The sequence below is a fragment of the Cnephaeus nilssonii genome, assembly GCF_951640355.1.
Source record: "Cnephaeus nilssonii genome assembly, chromosome: 20".
Lineage (NCBI taxonomy): Eukaryota > Metazoa > Chordata > Mammalia > Chiroptera > Vespertilionidae > Cnephaeus > Cnephaeus nilssonii.
This window is the reverse complement of record NC_137091.1, coordinates 14126061-14142447: the sequence shown is the minus strand read 5'-3', so window position 1 is coordinate 14142447 and position 16387 is coordinate 14126061. Positions and strand designations below refer to the sequence as shown.

Sequence of the window (16387 nt, the reverse complement as noted above, 5' to 3'; positions counted from 1 at the left end):
CTGACAAAAAATTAGGTATAATTTTGACTCATTCAAATGATGTGTTGACTTGTCATTTTTTTATTTGATGACCTAAAGGAAAAGTCAGGTATTGAATGTTTTACAAATTCTTGTGGCACACCAGTGTGCTGCAGCACACAGGTTGAAAATCGCTGATTTAGGGAATGACTTGAGCTGAGAGGGTGGGGGACAAGGGAGTCAGCTATGGTGTGGAAGATGCCCCAAAGGTGAGGGTGGGTGGGTAGAAAGTATGGGAACAGATTGTACAGAAGTCTGGGAGCAAAGCCGAGGAGTTTAGAGTTGATTTAGTAAGCCTCAACCATGTGTTTTTTTGTGCCTCATTTCAGGATTTAGTCTGGCAGCAATATGCTGGACAGATTAAACCAGTAAGAGTCCGGCCTGGGAAGCTGTTCTGGTTTGTTTTGTCTTTTTTTTTTTTTTTTTTTTTTGGGGGGGGGGGTTGTTTGTTTGTTTTGCTCTTAAGTTTTCTCTTCTATTCCTGGATTTGGTCAGTCACCAGGTTCTGTTAACTGGTTATAGCCTTCATCCTACAGAAATTCAGTAGTTTATCAAATAAGTCATTTTTGTCGGTAAAATATATTGAGGGCTTGTGATTAGAATTCTAGGAAACTGAAACATCATATATTTTTGTTTAGCTAACATGGGGCGGGGGGATGCAGAGAAGCACAATTGCTAGGCTCTGTGCACGCATTGTTTTATTTAATCTTAATGACAACCTGTGAGGTGGATAACATTATCCCTGTTTTGTACACAAGGAAATGGAGGCACAGAAGGGTAGCATATCTCACTCTAGGTCACACTGTTAGTAAGTAAAAGAACCAGAATTGGAATGTAGGTCTCTGGCTGGAGAGTCTAAGCTCTGGACTATTCAATTCTGTTTGTCCTGCCTTTTTTAAAAGAAAATTACTATTCTTTTTTTTGTTCTTGGTGCTTTTAATATGGAACAAGGGTTTTCTTCATGTTATACATTAAAACACGATTTTTAATGTCTAATAGCATTCCATTTAGTGAATGTATCATTATTTACTAGATTTAACTATTCCCTGTGGTTTTACTTTTAGGTTGTTTATCATTATTTGCTTTAATAATGTTTTAAATTTTCTGTGATAGTGACAGAACTAGATTATATTAATTATTGTGGCTTTATAATATGTTAACATTTGGTTACAGAAGATTGCCAATTTTTCAGAAATTTTATTGTTACCAACATCTTGTTTATTTCAGGCAGATTTTGAAAAATTTTTATATAAAAAGTAGAAAGAATTAATGTCTTTACAATGTTAGGCCTTTCTGATCATGGATATAGATAGTACTGTCCCTGTTTAGTGAGGTCTTTTATGCCTCCTAGAAGAGTTTTGTAATCTTTAGATAACAAATGCACATTTTGAGTTGAGGTTATTTTTATTTTGATAGGTTTGTTAAGAATAGTGTAACTATATTTCTGTATTGTTTTTCTGTACTTTCTGTTTATTGAACATATAAGTGTACTCTACACAATTTCATGTATAGTCCATCTCATTTGAAAAAGAATTTGAAGAAATATATAGAAATACAAATAGTAAAGGATATAAAGTCAAACCTGCAGAAAATACCAATTAAAATAGAATAATTGGTACATAGTTTGAGAGGAAAATAATTGATCAATGTGTGGCAACTTAAAAAAAAAGTAATATGATCCTATTACATAGGTTTCTCAGTGAAAGAAAAAAAAATTATTTAAAGAAAAGTTTTTCCAAGTATGTGATTCCAAATGAAATTTCTCCCACATATCCTTTAGTGTAAGCCAAGGGCGTAATGCCAAAACAAAACTTGATGAAAGCTGTTCTTTAGGGGATAAGATCCTATGACCCAAGTATACCCAGTTTTCTGATGTTCTGGGCATAAAATTCTGGGATAATGACGAATAGAATGCTGAATTCCACTGAGAGGTAGAATAAGGACAGAAAAGTCTCTCTTTTTTTAATCCTCACCCAAGGATATGTTTTATTGATATTTTTCGAGAGGAAGAGGTAGGGAGAGAGAAACAGTAATGGGTTGCCCCACCCCGATTGGAATAGAATCTGTAACCTTTTGGTGACACTCCAACCAATGGAGCCACCTGGCCAGGGCAGAAAAGTCTCTTTTGGATTTACCAGTTAAGGGCCATTCCTGGCTTCAGAGCAATTCAGTAATTAAGAAACAGAAACCAGACTGGTAAACCAAAGGGTGGAAGAGAAATAAAGGGGTGAAGACAGCCAGTGTAGAGTTGAACATGGGAACAGAGAGATAGCAGATGCTAAATTCTCAGGTGGAGTTAAGGGGATTTTTAAGATGGGAAAGATTTGAGCAACATAGAGCTGGGAGAGAAGAGGCTGAGGCAAGAGGGAGAGGGGCTGATCTAGAAGACTCCCCAAGGATGCTGGCTAGACCTCAGAGCCCTTTGTGTCCTAGTCTAGGCCTCTGTATCCTCCCACTCCACAAGTCAGCGGAGCCAAGGGAGGTGCTCAGGTGCCAGTTTTCCTCTCTTCTAGCCCCTTCACCCCCAGGTATCAGGATCGTCCTGCCTGAGCCTGAGGGAACCTCCTGCCTACCCTCTACCTACATGTTGATTTGAATGATTTTTTTTTTATTGTTTCTAAGCTTTACTTTTTCACCAAGATGACAGAAAATACAGGAAGGATCTGGTCTTCAGAGTTCCATTTTATGTGTGATATTGTGGCCCAGGGGGCTAACCTGCTTTGCCAGGTTCTTTTGGTTAGTAATGGATTAGGGACTAGAGTCCAGGTTTCTTCTTAGGTGATAACCAAACATTCACATAGATGACCTTTAGGTAGTAAAACTGCGATTGCAGATGTGGATTTTAAAGATCTCTGTGTAGAGACAGCAGAAGTAGAAAGGTTAGCAAATGGAGTGGCTACAGGGAAAGGAACATAGCCTTAATGTGCTCAGAGGGAGGAGCTCTCAGAGACAAGGGAAGGCAGGAGCCAAGGGAGAAGAGAGGCCCTGGTGAAGGAAGTATATCAGTTTCATACTGTCAGATGCCAGAGAAACTAAGGTTGAGGATGAGGGAAAGGCCTTTGGGTTGGCTGGTGTGGTTTTTGGTGAGTGGTGCTTATGGGCCAAGCAGAAGGACCACAGAGTAGGCTAAGGAGCAATGGAGTCCTTTATTTAAAAAATAGAGCATGATTTATCCACTGATATGTTTTTGTTTGTTTTGTTTTAGGAGGAGGGAGGGAGGGAGGGAGGGAGGGAGGGAGAGAGAGAGAGAGAGAGAGAGAGAGAGAGAGAGAGAAACGGATCAGTTGCCTTCCACACAAACCCCAAACAGATCAAAAGATCAAATCCGCAACCTGGGTATGTGCCCTGACAGGGAAGGAACCCCCCATCACCTTTTGGTATATAGGCTGATGACACCCGGCCAGGGCTGGAGTCCTTTTTAATAAGGACAAGTTCTTAATATAGAGCAAAGCCATGCCCTGGCTCAGTGGTTATAATGTCGGCCTGTGCACCAAAGAGTCCTTGGTTCAATTCCTGGTGAAGGATAGGTACCTTGGTTGCCAGTTCCTTCCTGGCCCCTTGTCCAGGCACCTGCAGGAGGCAGCCAGTTGATTGTCTCTTTCACATCAGTGTTTCTCTCCCTCCCTCCCTTCCTTCTACTCTCTCTGAAAACCAGTGGGAAAAAATATCCTCAGGTGAGGATTAAAAATTAAAAATAAATAAAATAGAGCAAAGCCATATACAATAGTATGCAAATTAATCTTTATTAATTAATATGTGCTTCGTTTTCCAGATTTCAATAAATAAGCTAACATACTTTAATAATCAGAAAAAAAGTTGTGTACCCAGAATAAATGTAAATCCCTTTTTAGTGGTGTTGATCCACAAAAAGATTTTACAAAATCTAGAAAGCATGGCCGACTCAAGCAAGGAGAGTGGCAAAGAATATGAGAGAGAAAATGTCCATTCCACTGCCCCCCACCCCCACCCTGGTAGTGGGCAGAGCTGAATCCATAAAGAGAGAAGATGGATCAGAACTACTGAGGGGGGAGGGAGAGTGGTGACATAGCTAGGAGAGCACAATCAATCCCCTGGGAGTGGGGAGGGACCTGGTCCAGCCTCTAAGGTTAATTATTGATTTCAGAGGAGAGACTCCCTTCTGAAGAAAGTTAGGTAAAGTAATCTGCTTGAGTGGATTTCTAAGCAATGTATGGGAGAGGCTGGTTGGTGGCTTGCTACTTTGTGCCTGTTTTTTCTCTGTCAAAATATAAGCTATTGCTTTAAGACCTGAGTAGATTGTTCATGGACCTAATACTCTGTCAGCTCGACTCCCTGGCAACAGTTGGTTTCAATTTGTACTCCTTTGTACCAACTATTTTTCTACCTGGTCTTTTAGGTTGGACTTGATTATTTACAAGCAATTTCTAAATTTTAAGTTCTCAAGATGGACAAGAGGGATTTTTCTGTGTTTTTCAAAGTATTGTATACTACAAAACCCTTCAGAGCTCAGAGATGAAATGCTTTCCCTCCACCAATTTTATTTCAGAGGATATCTAAATAGCCAGGATTATGTAGTGATTTTCTGGCAGAGCCAGCATTATCATCTACAGCTTGTGAAATGTTGTTGTTTTTATCCTTTGTTACTTTTCTCAAGAATGTCACCAAGGTTGATGGGGTTTGTTCTCTGTTCCCTAAATCCAGCATTTGGAGTTACCATCTTTGCTGAGGTCCCAATTTTGAGACCTTTGTGGTCTGGAAAAATGTTTTTAAAAATGTGTGAGAGTAATAATATAAAGTAGTACTTCTTGAACTTTAATATATGAAACCACTTGGGGATCTATTAAGTTGCAAATTCTGATTCTATGGGTCAAGGATGAGGCCTAAGTTTTGTGTTTCCAATGAGTTCCAAGGTTATGCCAGTGCTGCTGGTTCTTAGACCGTACTCTGAGCAACAACGGTATAAAGTTTTGTGCTGTCCAGTACACTATAGCCCCTGGCCACATGTGGCTGTTGAGAACCTACAGTGACTAGTTCAAATTAAGGTGTACTATAAGTGTGAAATATATACCAGATTCCGAAGGTTTATTATGAAAGAAAAAGAACATAAAATATCTCAATTTTTTTATTGGTTACATCTTTTATTTTTTAATATATTTTTATTAATTTCAGATAGGAAGGGAGAGGGAGACATAGAAACATCAATGATTAGAGAGAATTATTGATCGGCTGCTCCTGCACACCCCCTACTGGTGATTGAGCCCGTAAGCAGGCATGTGCCCTTGACCGGAATTGAACCCGGGACCCTTCAGTCACAGGCCGATACTCTGTCCACTGAGCCAAGCTGGCTAGGGCTATTGGTTACATCTTGAAGTGAAAAAATTTGGGACATACTGGGTTAAATAAAATTACGAAAATTAATTTCACCTTTCTTTTTACTTTTTCAATATGACACCTATGTGACTCACATTTGTGGCCTCTTATATTTCCAGTCTAGAGCATTCATTCCTATCCTAAGAATAATCCATCTGAACAATATTGGTTATATAAAAGAAATTATAGTTAGGATCATGCTTAAAGTAGTCATTTATGATCAGAAATATAAATGAGATCTTACAATAAAAATGCTAGCACATTGATGCTTGAACATATTTATAGGCAAATTATAAAGCATTCTACAAATGTCCCTTGATCTTCACCTTATGCAGTAACATTTTATAATATTTGTCCCCATTTTTAATGAAACAGCTAGTAAGAGGTCTTTGCATTGAGCATTGTAGTGTTTTTCTCTTCGTTGTTGAGAACAAGGAACTAATGAAAGTAGGTAATGGCAGAACAAATCAGACTGACAACCAGCAACCCACAAGGTTTTCCGTCAGCCTGGGTTATGTTCCATGCAGATGGTGAGGTTTGCTGAATCTATCAAAAAAATGTAGGTTGCTTCAAGCCTGGCTTTTGCCCTCAAAGAGATTTCACAAGCCAGCTGGGGAAATGGATCATTTTGAGAAAAATTTAAGCACAAAATAGTGTGGTTATTTTATCAGCAGACACATTCAGAGAAAAGTAATGGCTAAAGAGCAAAAAGTCGTAAATCTGAATAGGTTATCTGGGGTTAGATAGTAAGGGGCCTTGAAAGCCATGCATCGCTCCCTGTTGCAAATAAGGGGATACACTTAGTTGTAGAAATCAAGCACTGTTTTTGTGAACCAAGTCTTAACTTCCCCTGCCAGAAAGCATATGTAGTTTCTCAGTGCCATATGCATATAGTCTTCTTACTTTTTGTCAAGCAAGACTATCCAAAGCTATACAGCCAACATAGCTTTCTGCTGTTTCTTCCTACCCTTTAAGCCAACTGTTATTCTTTCTCATAACCAATTCCCTCATATATTTATTCTATATAAGGAGACAACCCCTGCCCCTGTTTCAGGGTTCCATTCAAATTTCACATTTATGAAGCATCCTTTTAAATGTGTGTGTGTGTGTATGTGTATACACATACACACACACACACACATATTTATTGATTTCAGAGAGGAAGAGGGAGAGAGATGGAAACATCAATGATGAGAGAATCATTAATTGGCTGCCTCCTGCTCGCCCCCTATTGGGGATCGAGCCTGCAACCCAGGCATGTGCCCTGACTGGGAATTGAACTATGACCTCCTGGTTCATAGGTCGACACTGAGCCATGCTGGCTAGGCTATGAAGCATCTTGATCTCATACCTGATTAGTCTCCATACCTACCTACTTTTACCTAAAACCATTGTACCTATTCTGTCCCTCATGTTAGACAATTAACTCCTACAATGCAAAACCAGGTCTTGCCCATCCCTCTATAGTCTTTGTACTCTTTTGCAGGTGGTTCTGGAGTAAGAAGAACCTTCCCTGACTGTTAGCATGGATACAGCATTAAGGTGCCAGGACAGAGAATTAAAGAAATGTGCCTCTGATAGAAGTAGCAAAAGCTTTTGTTTGGGCAAGAATGCAAAACACTTGAAATTTTTAAATTTTAAATTAGCCTTGTATATACTTGCGGGTTTTAAGTCATTGCTTTCAGTTAGATGATTGTTCAGAACCATTTTACTCTTAGGTATCTGAGTATTCACGAGACTTAAGAGCCAGAAGCTATGAATTGGCTGTTTTTTTCCCCCCGTTTTTTATTATATATTCAGTTTGCATTAATCAAGTACATACCAACCTAGGCACAGTGCTAAAGAGTAAAAACTACTTGTTCTGCATGGTCCCTGTCCTCAGGGAATTCTTGATCTCATAGAGGAAAGAGATAGATGAGTATTACTGATATGACACAAGAGATTATATTAGTGGTAGCTACAAGCAGGGCCATTGGAATCTGTATCCAACCCCCCCCACCACTCCCCCCCCCAAAAAAAAAGTGAAAAAGCACCATGACAGGGCATGTTTTCTGAGGTAGAATTTACCTAAAAACATTAAGGCCCTCTGCCAGTTTTTCATAAGTAGTTATAGGAAATATGTAAGATTTGAACTGGTTTTGTTAATAATTCTTTAATATAAACTAGAGTAGAATTTAACTGTCTCATGTTATATATTTCTTTTTTTATATATTTTTTATTAATTAATTTTATTAATAAGAGAGGAAGGGAGAGAAATAGAGAGTTAGAAACATCGATGAGAGAGAAACATCGACCAGCTGCCTCTCCTGCACACTCCCCACTGGGGATGTTCCCGCAACCAAGGTACATGCCCTTGCCCGGAATCGAACCTGGGACCCTTCAGTCCGTAGGCTGACGCTCTATCCACTGAGCCACACTAGTTAGGGCTCATGTTATATATTTCTTAACCCTTTGTTGTTTTGAATCAGGACCCAAAGAAGATCCATATGCAGTGATTGATTGCTGCATTTTTTAAAAACATTTTTATTGATTTCAGAGAGGGGAGAGGGAGAGGAAGATAGAAACATCAATGATGCGAGAGGATCACTGATTGGCTGCCTCCTGCATGCCCCCTATTGGGGATCAAACCTGCATCCTGGGCATGTGCCCTTGGCCAGAATGGTACCTGGGACCCTTCAGTCCACAGCCCAACGCTCTATCCCCTGAGGCAAACCGGCTAGGGCAATTGCTGCATTTTTTAAGTTTCTTTTATCTGTGTCAGGGTTTTTCAAATTCAGCACTATTGCTATTTGGTTCCCAGTAATTCTTTGTTGTGGAGGACTGACTTGTGCATATAGCAAGGTGTTTAGTAAGATCTCTGGCCTCTCTGCCCACTGGATGCTAAGTAGCACACCCACCCTAGAAGTGACAACCAAAAATGTCTCCAGGCCTTGTCAAATGTCACCTGGAGGCAGAGTCACCCCACTACTGATCTGTAGGTTCTCTCTCTCTCTCTCTCTCTCTCCTTCCCCCCTTTTTTTTTCTTCTGGTAATTTATTTGCAAAAGAAACTGCAATTTCCTTCTGTTTGGGTTTCACCCCTTTAGTGTAATTTAACATCCTCTGTCACCAATGTCCTATTGATAGTTGAATCTAGAAGCTATATTAGTTTCAGATTTGTTTGTTTTGTTTGACAAGACTGCTTCATGAGTAATGTTTTGTCCTTCTGTCAGGAGGCACATAGTGTGTGTTATCTTTTTGTAATAATAACAACCACTGATGCCTAATTCATTCTTCAGGGATCTTTTTTATTTTAAAATGTATTATATATATTTTCATGTAGATAAACTTTATTTTAAATAACAATCTGTGTTCTCTCTTAATAAAGGAAGGGGAAATGGAAGGTGAGGCGGTTGAAGCCATTGTGGAGGAATCTGAAACTTTCATTAAAGGAAAGGAGAGAAAGACTTATCAGAGACGCCGGGAAGGGGGCCAGGAAGAGGATGCTTGCCACCTACCCCAGAACCAGACTGATGGGGGTGAGGTGGTCCAGGATGTCAATAGTAGTGTGCAGATGGTCATGATGGAACAGCTGGATCCTACCCTTCTTCAGATGAAGACCGAAGTAATGGAGGGTACAGTTGCTCCAGAAGCAGAGGCTGCTGTGGACGATACCCAGATCATAACCTTGCAGGTTGTAAATATGGAGGAACAGCCCATAAACATAGGAGAGCTTCAGCTTGTTGAAGTCCCCGTTCCCGTGACTGTACCTGTTGCTACCACGTCAGTAGATGAACTCCACGGGGCTTATGAGAATGAAGTGTCTAAAGAGGGCCTTGCAGAAAATGAACCCATGATATGTCACACCTTACCTCTGCCTGAAGGGTTTCAAGTGGTGAAAGTGGGGGCCAATGGAGAGGTGGAGACGCTAGAGCAAGGGGAACTTCCACCTCAGGAAGATCCTATTTGGCAAAAAGACCCAGACTATCAGCCACCAGCCAAAAAAACAAAGAAAACCAAAAAGAGCAAACTTCGTTACACAGAGGAGGGCAAAGATGTGGATGTTTCTGTCTATGACTTTGAGGAAGAGCAGCAGGAGGGTCTGCTGTCAGAGGTTAATGCAGAGAAAGTGGTTGGTAACATGAAGCCTCCAAAACCAACAAAAATTAAAAAGAAAGGTAAAATGATTTTATCCATTCTATTCTCATAAAACCAATTTGGAATGAAGTAGATAACGGTATATATGCAGGTTATTTTATATTAATTTTTTTTTAAGATCATGACGTGAGTGCAAGTCTTTTTAGCCAGTCTAAATAAGTTTTTAAGTCCTGAAGATAAAGAAGTAAATCTATTAGTGGCAAAAAATAATTATTATGATATTTATAGAAATTTAAGATTGGGATTAATCTTAACGTTTTTTAACCCTACAAGTAAGTGTTTTATTTTGCATATAGGTGTAAAGAAGACATTCCAGTGTGAGCTTTGCAGTTACACGTGTCCACGGCGTTCAAATTTGGATCGTCACATGAAAAGTCACACTGATGAGAGACCACACAAGTGCCATCTCTGTGGCAGGGCATTCAGGACAGTCACCCTCCTGAGGAATCACCTTAACACACACACAGGTGCTGGATAAGAATGTTGGGAACTACAGCATAGCTACAATTAAAACTTGGGCTTTATAAGGATGGTGATCCAGAAAAAGATTATCTGTGGTAGATAACCTGTCGTATTTCCTGAAGACATCACCATTGTGTTGCTAAGGTTTTTTAACAACTACTGAAAATGACCCCCAAAGTTCCCAGGCAAAAATTGCCAGGCACTTTGTTGAAGAACATTCGAAATATTAGTGAAATCTTAACCTTTGTAAAAACCATGCTTTCTGGTTGTTTTACCTCAAGGAAGATAAGTAATTCATAATCTCAGAATAGAAAGTATAAGGCATCATTCTAGCAGTTCAAACATTTATTCATTCACACTCCATGCATACTTCAGCATTCTAACATTAGCTTCATCTTGGCTGTGGTCAGGTCTTGGGGGTCACTAAAGTGGAAGGACCGTGCACTGGAGCTCTCTTTTAGGCTCTCTTCCAGGCTCTTTGCATTTTAGTGTTGGCTTTGGCTCTAAGTGCTGACAATGAAACTTCTTTCACCCAGTTCTTTATGCAGAATAGCTCTTCTCTATCCAGATTCTCCACATCACTTTATATGACGACTCTTGTTTTCATTTGATGTGCTGATTGTCCAATGAGTGTGATTAAGTGGGGGTTGGCCTATAAGCAATATGCTGTGTATTTGTTTTGTTTTTTGTTGGTTTGTTTTGTTTTGTTTTTGCTGATGGGACTTAGTCACTTTTTTAAAAATATTTTTTTATTGATTTCAGAGAAGAAGTGAGAGGGAGAGGGAGATAGAAACATCAATGATGAGAGAGAATCATTGATCAGCTGCCTCCTGTATGCCCCCACTGGGGATTGAGCCCACAACCCCGGCATGTGCCCTTGACCAGATTCAAACCTGGGACCCTTCAGTCTGCAGGCTCTATCCACTGAGCCAAACCAGCTAGGGCTGACTTAGTCACTTTTCACCATCTTCCTAGTTTCTACTCAGACACTTGATATGTTTTATTGGGTAGTTTGAAGACACTATAAAAGCAGCATATCTATAATAATAAAAGCATAATATGCTAATTAGACCAGACAGCCAAACGACCTTCTGGACAACCTTCAACCTTCTGGACGAAGCCGAGGCTGCGAGGGCTGAACCCCTTGCACGAATTTCGTGCATCGGGCCTCTAATAACTAGATGAAAGTAGCTGGCCCCAGAAAGTCAGTTTATGCTGAGGAATAACATCTTTCCATAGCGTGACTTGGTGAGCGTGGATCTTGAGCAGAGGGACATATGTGGTCTTGTGGTGCAACCCAATGAAAATCTGTCCCACAGTAGATTCTTCCTTAATTGCCATTCTTATGTCTATCAGACCAGGGGTGGGGAATGTCTGGCCCGTGGACCGTATAAGGCCTAAGAAATCATTTAGTCTGGCCTTGCCAAAGCATTAGGGGCGAGTTAATTAAATGTTTGACCAAATATAGCAGAGCTAAATTTTAAATTGATGATTTTGTATGGCCTGCAAATGATGTTATAAATACCCAAATGGCCCTTGGTAGCAAAAAGTTTCCCCACCCCTGCTCTAAACAGTACTAGGTAAGCATTGGAGATCCTTGGTTTTCAGTTTGCCTTGTCAGAGTGGATGCTGCTTTCCTTTTCTTGTTAACTGTTATTTTACTTACATCTCTATACCACCAGAATATACATTTTTCATAGACAAGAACTCTGTCCTTCACTCCTACATCCTCTGGTATTAAAGGAGCAAATTGAGCAGATAAGCCTTCCTTGGAATGATCATATTCCAGTTACACTTCCCTCTCCATGGTTCTCTCAATCTCTGGGAGAATCATTTTTGTAATGGCTGCCTCCATTCATTACATTGGAGCTCTTCCTAATTCCATTCTCAGAGGTAGCCTTCCTTTGGTTTTGGTGTTTGGGTTTACCTTGCTGTCCCCTTTTACCTGCAGCCCACAATTAAAGCTGATCCCAGATTCTGAATAATCGTCTGTAAAAACGGCACTCTGTTCTTCTGTCAGCTTTATCACCTTATTGTCATTATTACCTGGGCATGGTGTTCCTTTCCAGTGCAGTATTCAAAATATAAAGTGGCTAGAAAAGGTTTGCTAAAGTAATATGGGACCTATTAAAAACAATAAGATTCTTTCAATGAATGGGGAAAAGAATAAGAAATGTATTGGCTGTGTATATTATTAGTTTATAGAAATGTTCAAATATTCCCGAATTGACATGCAGATCATAGAATGTTAGACATGGATGTTGGAAAGTGTTGGAAGTGATCTGTATAAAGGCAGTAGTTCTTGGTAAAGCCTTTGATAAATCTCTAGAATTCTTTATCAAATGGGTAATGAAGAGAAACTAAATGTTTAGCACATTTTCTAATAGTCTGGGGTTAGTGTTGTAAAGTCAGCCAGTCTTTCTTATAGCTTTTTGAGCTACTTTCTGGCTAGTGCAGAGTTAATGAAATAACCAGGGTCCAGTCTCATGAATCATTAACTGTGCCCTTGATCTTGTCTTCCTGTTATATCTTCTTTTCTCTTAGGTACACGTCCTCACAAGTGCCCAGACTGTGACATGGCCTTTGTGACTAGTGGAGAATTGGTGCGGCATCGTCGTTACAAACACACCCATGAGAAGCCATTTAAGTGTTCCATGTGCGATTACGCCAGTGTAGAAGTGAGTATTCAGCTTGTTGGCTATCTTTAAGAAGATCATGGTACCAGTATGAGGATATAAGCTACCCAAACTGACTTAAGATGAGATAGAAAATCTTATTAGATTATTAAAATCCCCATTCCCTACCACCAATGGGGAAACTGTAATGAATATGAAAGATTTACCCTATAAAAAAGAGCACAAGTTCCACATGTCATTATAGGCAACTTCTACCAAACTTCACAGAAACAAATAACTATACCCAGAGTATTTAAAAATGAGAGTTTTATCACCTTTATTATTTGAGACTACCCTGTTATCAAAACTGGATAAGGATACTACCAAAAAAAATAACTATCTTATTCTCACAGAAAAGCAAATATTCTAAGTAAAATTAGCTTTTAAATCAAATATAGTAATATGTTTTTAAAAATTAAGTGATAACTGCTCTGGCCATTGGTGCTCTGTGGTTAGTGCGTCGGCCCATGTGCACATACCTGGGTTGCAGGTTCAATCCCTGGCCCTGGTTGGGGTGCGTGAGGGAGGCAACAAATCCATCTCTCTCACTCCGTGCCCGCCCCCCCCCCCCCCCGCCCCCCGCTTTGTTTCACTCTCTCAAAAAACATCCTGGGAAGAAGATAAACAAGACAAAAAAAGTGATTACTAAATAGAGTATATCTAAAGGACAGTTCAACATTAGGAATTTATTAGTGTGAACAACATTGAGAGATTTTAAAAAACCATATGATCATTTGTATAGATTATTGAAAAACTAAATTTCAATACTCAGTTACTGTCTAGTAGAAGGAAGTGTCTTTACTATAAGGAGTATATACCAGAAATCCATAGTAAACACTAACTCTGAAATATTGGAAGTATTCCAATTGGAACAAGACATCCATCTTTTTATTATTTCAGCATTGTATTGGAAATCCTAGCTAATAGAATAAAATAAGAAATGAATGATAAATGGAAAAAAACAAAATTGTCATTTCTTTCAGACATATTTCCTTATAGAAAATTCAAGAGTATTAACCAAAAAACTTAAGAGTAGTAAGTGTTCAATTGGGTGACCAGATACAAGGTAAGTACACAGAAATCAGTGACTTGCCTTATACTATCAATAGTAGGAAACAGGTTCAAATTCTAGCAAGCAATACAATGATTTAGAGATAAACTGAACAATAAAAAACATCTGATACCTATGTGAAGAAAACTTGATTTTTCTGAAGGACATTAATAAATGAAGAGACACTACAAGTTCTAAATTCAACTGAAAGAATAAATATAAATGACTAAGAAAATTTGAAAAAAGGAGGGGTTTGTGCAATTGGATGTTGTAAAAACAATATAGTAGTAAATGAAGACACTGTGATATTGGAGCAGAAATAAACAAAAAGCTTGTTGGGACCGAATAGAGTCTTGTGCACAAAGGAATTTAATGTGTGATAAGGAGGCAAATCTTGGAAAGAGAATTGAATTATTCAGTAATGTTGTTGGAACCATGTTAAACCACTTACAGTCTGTGAAAATTTCCTATGAGTGCAAGGGGATTAATGAGTATATTGAAAGCACTTAGAATCAAGTTTGAAAGTCACCATTTTATTGAAAAGGTACCCATAGACGACGAAGACCATAGTCAATAGTGAGGAACATAAGTGAGAGGCCCCTGAAGCCTGGCCTGTCTGGGGAGTGCTGATGATGGGGAGAGAGGACGAGGGGAATTAAAACATGCTTATTAATTCGGATTCAAGTTTTGGAAGAAAATTGATGAGCACAGATTATTTTTAAATTATTAATGGAAAAATTCAAAAATATAAAAGTAGATAGAATGGTATATAACATACTCCCATGTCCCTATTATCCAGCTTAAAGTTATTAATGACCAATCTTGACTACGTATGCCCCTGTGCATTTATTCTTCCCTTAGATTACAGTATGGATTTGAGAAACAAAGATTATAAAGAATGAGGAAGAGATACTATGTTTTAGACTTTTTCTGTATTCTGATCTTCAGTGCCCAAAAGCTACACTTTTGTGCCTAACCCACAGCACTCATGTTACCATTTGTTAATTAAAGTGTAAGAGGTTTGGTTGCTTTCATGTTTCAGGTCAGCAAATTAAAACGTCACATTCGTTCTCATACTGGAGAGCGTCCGTTCCAGTGCAGCTTGTGCAGTTATGCCAGCAGGGACACATACAAGCTGAAAAGGCACATGAGAACCCATTCAGGTAGGACTTCTTCCCTCCTTGCTTTTCAGTGGGTTCTCTGGCACCCTGTGAACCACCACATGCCCCTCTTATTACCTGAATGGAAGTATATCATTCATGAGTGCCTTTCTGGCATATCTGTTGAATTCATTGTTCTGAATATACATTGAAGAAAGGAAAGTTTTTACTGTTGAAATCTGGGTAGATTACCTAAACCAGCTCATTCAGTTTTCCTAAAAGAAACATCTACCTGTAGGTCCTCCTGTCATCCCATGTGCTTTCCCCAAAAGGTAATAAGTATTGCTGTGGGAACTACTCTCTTTGTTTCATTTTTTCTTTTTCATTTTGGAAATATTTTTTAAATTCTTCTATTTTTTTTTAACAAATGACCCCAGGGATAGGAGACCAGGGGAGCAGGGAGGAGGGGAAGCGAGGCCCCGGCTCCACAACCCTTCCCACCCACCGCTTTTCCCCTTGTCCTATATAATAACGAGGTAATATGCAAATTGACCGTCACTCCAACACACAAGATGGCCAGCAGGGTAGGGCAGTTGTGGGCGATCAGGCCTACAAGGGAGGGCAGTTGGGGGTGATCAGGCCTGCAGGGGAGGGCAGTTAGGGGCGACCAGGTCGGCAGGGGAGGGCAGTTGGGGGCAACCAGACCAGCAGAGGAGGGCAGTTGGGGGAGACCCAGGCCTGCAGGGGAGGGCAGTTAGTGGCGACCAGGCCTGCAGGGGAGGGCAGTTAGGGGCAATCAGGCCGGCAGGGGAGCAATTAGGCGTTGATCAGGTTGGCAGGGAAGTGGTTAGGGGCAATCCAGGCAGGCAGGCGAAGGGTTGGGAGCCAGCAGTCCTGGATTATGAGAGGGATCCCAGATTGGAGAGGGTGCAGGATGGGCTGAGGGGGACACACTCCTGCGCCACCCCCCCAGTGCACAAATTTCATGCACCAGGCCTCTAGTATATTTATAATCTACATACAAGGTCTGGGTCAGTGGTTGACAAACTCATTAGTCAATAGAGCAAATATCAACAGTACAACAATTGAAATTTCTTTTGAGAGCCAAATTTTTTAAACTTCTTCTAACGCCACTTCTTCAAAATAGACTTGCCCAGGCTGTGGTATTTTGTGGAAGAGCCACACTCAAGGGGCCAAAGAACCGCATGTTGTCCGTGAGCCGCAGTTTGCCGACCATGGGCCTAGGGGAATAGGGGCAAGGGGAACTCCCTCAGCAGGGTGGAGGCAACCTAGGCTCCTTGTCCCCTTGGCACCCAGGCTCTTCTGCCCGTCAGGAAGACCCTTCTCAGGAAGGTGGCCCTGTCTGCTCCCAAGGCTTTGGCATCCAGCATAGGGCATCAGGTGGGGAGGCCTAGGGGGCAGGCACGTGTGGAAGAGGAAGTAGAGCTCCATTCATACTGGGAGGTCAGGAATGGAAGGGCAGCTTTGGATGGTAACATGAGAATTCAGACTTGGGGAAATGGGGCTTTCTCCCTCACCTGCTGGTGAAGGTCAATGTGCTGGGTGCGGGAGAACCCGCTGTAGGTGGAGGGTGGG

The 16387-nt window shown here is 40.4% G+C and overlaps 1 protein-coding gene across 3 annotated transcripts in view; it reads left to right on the top strand.

Annotated features, from left to right (window-relative positions):
• Positions 1 to 16387, top strand: part of CTCF (CCCTC-binding factor) — a 46252-nt gene that overhangs the window by 16907 nt on the left and 12958 nt on the right. For all 3 annotated transcript variants that reach the window (XM_079759618.1, XM_079759617.1, XM_079759616.1), the window contains exons 3-6: positions 8734 to 9523; positions 9800 to 9970; positions 12510 to 12643; positions 14734 to 14854. In XM_079759618.1, coding sequence (XP_079615744.1) covers positions 8743 to 9523; positions 9800 to 9970; positions 12510 to 12643; positions 14734 to 14854 — 1207 coding nt within the window. In that variant the 5' untranslated portion in view covers positions 8734 to 8742. The remainder of the gene's footprint in view (positions 1 to 8733; positions 9524 to 9799; positions 9971 to 12509; positions 12644 to 14733; positions 14855 to 16387) is intronic.